Genomic DNA, 9455 nt, shown 5'->3' on the forward strand with positions numbered 1-9455 from the left:
CTGAGCGGCTCTCCTCTGCAGGTTCAAAACCAACACAGGATATTTGGCAAGGACACAGAAACAAAAGAGAGATAACGGTCAATGGAGAAATATAAAGGGACAAACACAATGTGTTTCTGCATTAGATGGAGATGAATGGAACATAATCCTTTGTCTTCAATCACACCTTCCCAGCCTGCACCATGGCTGCTCTCTGCTCATCTGCAATGATGATTAATCCTACACCCACTATTTATATTTCCTAATTGTAATTAGCACGAATTATCAATTACAGTTAGTGCCTAATTGCCCTTCATAAAGACAGCTCCCCAGGTTTAAACGGGTCCATTTAAATAATGTAACTAATAGCTCTTGCCTTTACATCTTCATTGTTCCATGCGTGAACCGTGATGGTTGCTCGTAATTTAACAGGGCAATTGAGGGGAGGAGTGCAGGTGGCACTGCGGGTCTAATTATTGTTAATGAATTACGATGTGACCTTCTCAGAACAATGGCTAATCAATGCTCACGTTGAGTGACAGTACGCCCTGCACAGATGCCAGGGTCCGGGACTACGCAGTTATTATGAGCAAGCCTCAGCACCGTCGATAACGGGCGGCCGGATCCTTTTCCTGTTTGTTTTCAATTTCCTGCGGCTTCAAGTTGTTCAGCTTCCAGAGCAAACGATGTGACAGTCTTACAAGGTTATATAAACTTTGTACTCAGAAACGACAAATACTTTAAGGCCGGCGTTTTTTTGTGTTATTTGGCACCAAATGTAATCCATAGTTCAGTATTTCAATATTTAAAGGTGTTCTGTTTGTGCATTAGCAACATCGAAGGGAATGTCGGTTCTTGGTCCTTGTCTGTCACCATAATTATTAAAAAACAAAGGATTATTTCTATATTGTCTTTGAAAGTATTAGTATCGACAATACAAATGTATTATTACTAATATTACCACTACTAGTGGTAGCAGTAGCTGTGGGAGAAGTACTAGTAATTGAAGTAGTATTTATTCCTGAAGCCCTGTCAAGTCATGACAGTGTAATCGATGCGTGTTGTGTGTCATTATTGAGAATGGATCCAGAAAAACTCACTTTCCTGTTTGCACGGACACAACATAAAATGGACTGTGACTAAACTTAAACCCCCAAATCACCACCCATGTACTGGGGATGTAGACATTTAAACATGACCATTCTAATAACTAATAGATCAATGGGCATCCAGTACTAAGCCACAGGGATGTAAAGAAACTTTCAAGAGCCTTAAAACTGTGGGGGAATGATCCAAAATATTGAAGAAAAAAAAAACAAAACAGATATAACATCAAATAAAACATAGTTTTAGATTCATCCTAGCTTAACTGGACGAAGCAGTTTTACCATATCATGATTTTCCTGTCCCTGTTTCACATTGACCTTTAGCCTTAACATTTCTGGTTGTTATGACATGCATTTCTGCGCAGGATCAAATAAGATCCCATGTAACTTCAAGCATTCAGAACACAAATGAAACTAAATAAGAATTATGCTGTTTTAAAAAAAAAAAGCCATTTTAGCATGAGCAAAAAAGTTTTTCCACTTTGCTGATGTGACCGCAGTGTGCTGGTTCGTTGATGATATCGTCGTATGAACTGACCTTTACCTTGTGACAGGGGCGAGGTATGACTGACAGTGTCCCTCAGCATAATTTACCCCCACTACACATCACTCTCCATCTCCTGTGCGATGCAGTTGACCCCTTTACAAATCACCCCCAACTTTACACATCTGCCGCCTGTCAGCATCTGCCAGGCGCACTCACCCATCCCACCCGTAATGAAAAACTCTCATTACTCGCCTCCACCCAACAGGTATACAGACCGTTAGGACAATTACTGGGCAATGCCACTGACCTTGTTGTGTGAGTCAAACAAACACAGAGGTCTAAGTGAAAAGCAGGCCTGGCAGCAAAGCCTAAAAGGTACACTGTGCAGACACTAGACATGGAAAAATGAAAGAAGCATTGAAAGTAGATTTTAAGTAGATTAATCTGTAGATTAAAGTAGATTAATCTGCATTGGTATCTTTCAAAGCAGACTGCCCAAAAGATGAGATATTTTGGATTTAATTAAGTTTTGGATTTGTAAGTAAAGACTCATTGATTAGTCAATAAACAATATTAAAATGTATGATGAAAAGAACAACATGCAGACTTGCTTCACAGTATGAAATTCAACCAGACATGATACTATGCCTTTAAATTAGCTGTCTATTTGTGTATTTTTCAGTATTTTGCAATAACTTTGCTATTGTGCTGGGTACTGCAGTGATGAAAACATGTCATTACAGTATCTGTGACAGCAGGAGAAACACACATTTGAAATCCAAACTAAAACAACACAAACATGATTTCTGTTCCACTGCTCCCCTGTACGCAGGGCTGAACGTCACAGGAAAAGTTTTCATGGTTACCTGTATTTTCATGTCTATCTGCAGGATTGGTATGTAAAAAGCCGACATCTTCAGGGTAACAAGACCGGTTTTCTTCCTGTTGGGGTCTTGTCTCCTGATTTCAGGCTTCGATGACTGTTTACATCAATGTTATGGCAATCTCGCAATGATTTGACCACAGAATCAATGTTATTATTTGACATACCCAATGTTAATGGATGCCACAGTGATACTGGACTACATTAAAACTAATAGATGGGACTGCAGTAGCCTGTTCTATTGTAGTGCTCTTAAAAGGCTGCTTCAAGGTATGTTGTCAAGTGAAACGGACAATAAAAATCAGATTTACAGATTATATTGTCTTGAACTGTATTTGTATCTTTTCATCTGTTCAACAGATTCTCATGGCTCAGTCATAGAGTGCCACACTCCTTTAAATGTATTTAGTGTGTATGTTTGGTTGTGCAAAGCCAAAAATACCAGTTGGTAAAGTTGCATTTTTGAATTTCAAACAGTGATAGCTGGGTAAGGATTAATAAACTACGGTTTACAATGTTAAGAGAAACATTTGAATTAAAAACACTTAATTAAAAGAGCTGAGACCAAAGGAAAAATGTAATAGAAATGTAAGATAAATGTAAGTTTACATTTTTGAAGAGGTGCATGTCAAGGTAGGCTATGAGGCTACATTTACCTTTACTAAACAATATTAATTAATGACAGAAGTTTCTTTTTTTTTTTTTTGCAATGTTATATTACATTACTTTGCATTATGTCACTTTGCGTTACGTTACTTTGTGTTATGTAAAATGTTGCATGTTTAACTCTTATCATAGTAGTAACAACATCTTCTTCTTCCCTCTTGCCTTTTCCCTTCAGGGGTTGCCACAGCGAATCAACCATCTCCATCTAACCCTATTCACTGTATCCTCCTCCCTCACACCAACTACCTTCATATCCTCTCTCACTACGTCCATAAATCTTCTCTTTGGTCTTCCTCGAGACCTCCTGCCTGGCAGCACCAATTCCGGCATCCATCTACTAATATATTCACTATTCCTCCTTTGTACATGACCGAACCATCTCAGTCTGACTTCTCTGACCTTCTCTCCAAAAGATCTAACATGTGCTGTTCCTCTGTTAGACTCATTCCTGATCCTATCCATCCTGGTCACTCCCAAAAAGAACTTTAGCATCTTCATCTCCGCGACCTCTTGCTCTGCCTCCTGTCGTTTCATCACTGAAGTTTATTGCGAACAATTTGCATTTGTAATAAAACAGATGGAGGGGAAAGGAATTAAAAAAAGAAAAACAATAAAACAGCATCTACAAACTAAGATATTTTAAGAGATTTCATTATCATTTTATGTAGCTGGTACAATAATGGATCAAATTGGAAAATAACATCTTAGTAAGTAGTGGTAGGTTTTCCAGCAATTAAACAACATCTTAAAAGTCTTGCAACCTTCCTTAATAGCTCACTAGACTCTTGCTGATCCATTGTCTGAGATGTTTTTTACAGAGGAGTTGGGGAGACAGTGGAATACTTGAGGGAATACAATGGACAAGTCTGTGAGTATAACTGGAGCTCATAATGCTGCCGCGACCATTAGATAAATGATCTGACGTTTAGCAGACTCGAGGCAGCCTCCCTGCGAAGTAATGACTTTATTGACCCCAGAGGGGGGTCTTGGATGGAAGTGTGTCTCTTTGACTCCCCGTGGTGTGTGACAGGCTCTGCTCCTCCTCTCAGAAGTCCTACGCTGGTGAGTTGGCTGTTTTTTCTGCTCTCTGAAGTCAACCTGAGGGCTTCTTTGTCCTTGGGGCCAGCCCTTTGTCCCCCTGACCCACACAAACAGATGTCTTACCATTGGGCTTTCTCGTAGGAAGTTGTAAACCTCCAGTGTGCAGTGTGCTCCATTCATATGGAGGGACAAACAGTAATGGCTGCGCAAGTGCCATACACATGCAAATGCTGACAAGCAGACACCCTGTAGGGGTGTTTTTAACAAATGTTTGACTATGTAACTACTAACCCACCATGCCAGTCCACCAGACATTGACTTGTCATAATGAAACCACCATGCAACAGAGTAATCACCTATCCATTTAAGTGTCACAGGAAATTGTGTGGGGAGGAACAAGGGGACCACAAATGTTAAGCCAACTTGATCGGCTCCCCCGTGTCACCGGCAGCGGAGAGAACAGACACAGAAAACAGCCTTCTGTCTCCCGTCTACAACAGACATTAACAATGTAGACCTCACAGGCATACACGGTAAAATATGTTAATGGATGAACATGTGAGGCAAAATTGAAATGCTAAAATCACACCTGTCATCAACAGGGGCATCTCTGGGGGCCACAGGGACAGACAAACAAATGGCCCTTACTCATTTCTTCACACATAACAATGCCGTTTGAACACATTACGAGGTAGGTATTTTCACTTACAATTGCTATTTTCTTAATAATCGAGCTTCTCCACACTTTTTGCTCCCTGTCAGTGACATAATAAACAAACACATACTTTAATTGGATGAACCGGCATTTATATTTACATGCATGGATTTTATTTCAGTAATAGCTTTAGTTACGGGAAAGAAAATAATGATTAGGAAAATGAGTAACAATTAATAGAGGGTACAGAAAACCCAGGAACACATTTGTTGACAAGCCCTGGGGCAATTGTGGGCATTTATGTGTGATACAATAGACAACTAATAGTGGAAAAATCACTTTTAATTGTACGAGAACCTAAACTATAGATATTAGATTATGTACAGGTAATGACAAAATGATTTTGGTCATCAAGGAGTGAGGAGTTAAAGGAACCTTCAAATGAGCCCTATTGTGCAGTTACACTTACTGGTTTTCCTCCCAGTATCCAAAATGACTGTAGCCATCAGGGTTTATCTGTATCGGACACCTGCTGAGAATATTGATCCAGCGCTGGTTTCACCGTTTTAGCTGTCACCAGGCATCAAGCTTTAAACAACCCTGTGCCACTTTATATTGAATTCTAATAGTGAAGACTAGGTAGCCATTGTGAATATATATCTATCACTTTAAGTGAGAAAACAATCAGCCTCATTCATTTGCTTGCCTGGAATTTAGATTTGAATGCTTGAAAAGTAAATGAGGGGTGAGTCATCCAGCATTCATTAGGCACATAACAAACAAACAAATAAATAGATAAATAATTAAACAAATTAATAAATTCAAAAATGTTAAAAAGAAATAAAGAAAGAAAAAAAAGACAGAGAGATGATGATCATTCCCCCTCCTCCTACCACAATTGATATTATCATTATATATAATAACAATGATAATAATAACAATAATAATAATAACTAGTATTATTATTGTTATTATCAAAGCAAGAGGAAAAGTCTTCTGAATAAACATAAATAAAAAACTGATTCCAACTTTAGTATTCAGTATAATGAAACAGATTCCAAGGCAGGATTTTTATGCAAAAATGCACAAATGAAATACTGAATAAGCAAAAATAGGGAACAAGCAGGGAACTAACTAATTAGCAGTAATAATATTTATATAGCCAATACCAGTCCTCTCATAGCTCTCATAGGACAATATCTTAACTAAACATTGACGCAGAAGCTGTTCAGGTTTAAATAAGAGAAAACAGATATCGTGTCTCTTTGGGAAAAGAAAAGAAAAGAAAAGAAAACAGTTATTAACGCCTATAGTAAGAGTCCAATTAAGAGAGACGGGGTGAATCTCTGATACGGATCCAGTGCCATCTGTGCCCAATTTACTTTCAGGTCGCGGATTATTGAATTTAATGATATGGGTGATTATCGACGAATGCCGTGGGCCCATTAGGAGGTCGTGTGAAACTAGCGTTTGTGTCACGTGTCATGGGGGCCGGGGGGGGGGGGGGGGGCAGGAGCCTTTAAGACCGCGCTCTCCGGTCTCTATACATTCCACGCTGCGGGACTGACAGGCGTGGGGAGCACGGCAGGAGTCCTCCCTGCGTGGGATCATCGACACCAAATCGGGGTTGATGAAGCTCAAAAACAACTACAAGTTTAGACTATGAGAAGTCATTTTCCCCGCGCGTAATTACGCACAGCTTTGACCGGGTGCCTTGGGCACACAGCATGCTTGACCCCAAGGACTGTGGAGTGACGATGCTGTCCAGTCACAAGATCTCCTTCTCCATCCTCGACATATTGGATCCGAACAAATTCAACAGCAAAAGGGCAACAAAACTTGCCAAGTTTCGAGCGTCGGATCCGGTCGGAGCAAGTTTGGAGTCGGACGCCCCAGCAGGCGGAGACTTCCCGGATGAGCGCACCGACACAGGTAGATTAAAAAAACATATATTTTTTGAAAGCAATATTATTCAACTGATTTATTTTGTATTTATTTATTTTGTTTTATTTTGCTTTATATATGTGCTACCTTTTTAATAGGAAACTTGCAATATACAAAGCGGGCGCGTGATGCGTAATAGGCGCAAAAAATAAAATCAGTATATATTTTGAGTGTTTTTTTTGAATTTCTTGACGGATCGTCAGCACCGTGTGACCTTCCGTTAATTGCCAAAGCTGGGTTTCCTTTTCAAGGAAGCCACAAAGGCTCGTTTCCCAGAGCCCCAGCTTGTGATTGGCACCGGGACGGGCAGATCCAGATAATTGTTTAAATCGTCCCATTGAGGATGCCTCTGCGCGCTTTGATCGATATCCCATTACTGCATCCTGCATATCTCCCTCCAGCACCTTGCAGGTACAAACTTCACACCCCATCCATGTCTGATCCTTAATATCGTTCGATTAAAACTTCCCTTTAAATAGATGACATTTATCGATCCGGCTGCAAATATGAAACTCCATTAGCGCGTCATGGCTGAGATGGCGGAGCTGGATTTAGACGGGGATTTCTTTCCGCAACATGACATTTGAGGCACTCTGTGATTTATAAATTATTTAAGGATTAGTGACCAAGTCTAACCTCCCCCCTGTGAATGTACGCCACGCTCGGAAGACCCCGAGCTCCTAATCATACACCCAACAGATGTCAACGTTAAGCCTTTTGTGTTCGGTATTTAAAGTGCAGTTTGATGGCACGGGAGACCATCATTGCGCATTTTCTTGAAGCAGGTGTTTAACTCCATCCCGGGGACATGTCACTTATCGACAGGGACGTTGTCCATTCACTTCAACTTAAGAATTACAAGGCCTTTTGGTCTGTTGCTTAAATGCACTTTTGGTAATTTCAACAAGAAAAAACTCAGGATCCCTTTTCATAACCATGAAATCAAAGCGTTATCATTTTTTATACATGATATGCAGCCATGTTTATGATGATCCCATGGGATAAGGGTGGTGATGCGTGTATGTTCTATCATAAATGCTTAATAATACCATAAATAAACAGCCTCGTCAACATGCCATAGATATCCCAGGCCCAAGATGGCGAACACCAAGCAGGTATGGTGTCAAAGTTTACCAAGCTCTGCACATTTATTTTTTTATTCACACCCGTCCAGTCGGCTTCATTCGCTGTCCGGCTCTGTGACAGTCAGAGGAGCACAACGAGTAGGACAAGCACGGTAGAACACACACGCTAAGTTTCCCCACCCTGCATCAGGCCAAAAATTCAAATTGAAAAAAAAAAAAACTGTGAAAACTCTCATCAAATAGAGCCTAATTTATCATTGAAATTCTAAATTGAAACTATCACTCATGATACACAACCTGCCAACATTCATTTGTACTCATCAGTGCCAGTTTTAGATAATTTTTGAACCAAATAGCATGCTAGCATTGGGCAGCATATACTTGCACATTTTACCCCCTCACTCACTTTCTGGCTTTGGTGGTAAAGCACAAGCCCAGCACATGCGTGTGCACGGCATGCGTCGCTAATCAATGTCCCTCCGGCTTCAACAGGTGTGTAGAACCATTTTAACATACAAAATAAAATAAAAAAATCCAAAATTATACTGAAGCAGTCTTGAGGCACAGAAAAAAAACCCAATATATGTCTAACAGGACTTGAGAATGTTCACAAAAAAAAAAATTGACAATATTTTAATACTTTGATTTAAATTTTTTTACCCAGCTAGAAAGGCGTCCCTGTCAGAATGAACACATTAAACTTTATTTCTAGTTTTAAACCCTTGAGTGTGTTTTTAGATCAGCTGTAGACTTTTCCAGGATGTGCACCCACCCCTCTCTTGGTTGTTTCAGCCGAAGACGGAGGAGTTTCTGGAAAACATCTCCCCACCTTCGACGAGCATCACGCCGACTCCCCTCTTATCTCCCCGGCGACAGAGAGCGAGTCTTGTCTCACCGTGGAGCAAGACGCAACAGAAGAGGAGTCTGGTATCCTTCTGAGGGATCCATCACCGCACAAGCGGCGTCGCCCGGACCAGACCTGCGCCAAGCCACGACGCGCCAGAACCGCCTTCACCTATGAACAACTGGTGGCGCTGGAGAACAAGTTCCGCGCCACTCGGTACCTGTCTGTTTGCGAGAGACTGAACCTCGCTCTGTCCTTGAGTTTGACCGAAACCCAGGTCAAAATTTGGTTCCAGAATAGACGGACCAAGTGGAAAAAGCAAAACCCCGGGGCGGACAGCTGCATGCAGCCAGCCTCTGGCTCCCTTGTCAGTGTCAGTCCCAATCCAACGACCTGTGGGTCGAGCACGACCGGCTTTCACCAAACTTTCCCCAACTTCAGCTCAGGGAACGTTATCTTCCACTCGGGCAGCGCAGTTCCCCTTCCATCCACTGGAGGGCTCATGCATCCCTTCATGTCTGGTGGATTCGTGCAACCCACTTACTTTAATCCTCACCTATGAAAACATTTTGCCGCCGGCGACAGTCAGTCTGTGCAACGACAGTCACAACCTGAACTTTCACAGCCACGAGAGCTCGAGATGGTTTCTCTGATGCACACAGTGGAAGGAAAAAGGAAACTGTTTGTAGGTACAAATTACCATTTTTTGTCACGTCCCGTTTTCCATTTTGACCACATGGGTTACATATAAAAAACTTAAGGCCT

The 9455-nt window shown here is 41.1% G+C and overlaps 1 protein-coding gene across 1 annotated transcript; it reads left to right on the forward strand.

The window, feature by feature from the left end:
- The first annotated feature begins 6544 nt into the window (after positions 1 to 6544).
- On the forward strand, positions 6545 to 9252 carry nkx1-2a (NK1 homeobox 2a). The gene is made up of 2 exons (XM_086162954.1): positions 6545 to 6749; positions 8639 to 9252. Exons 1-2 carry the CDS (start codon positions 6545 to 6547, stop codon positions 9250 to 9252), a joined length of 819 nt encoding a protein of 272 aa, XP_086019080.1.
- Positions 9253 to 9455: the final 203 nt, after the last annotated feature.

Source organism: Fistularia commersonii, chromosome 2 (assembly GCF_037954325.1).
Source record: "Fistularia commersonii isolate RoL2024-O1a breed Wild chromosome 2, RoL_Fcom_v1.0, whole genome shotgun sequence".
Classification (NCBI taxonomy): Eukaryota; Metazoa; Chordata; class Actinopteri; order Syngnathiformes; family Fistulariidae; genus Fistularia; species Fistularia commersonii.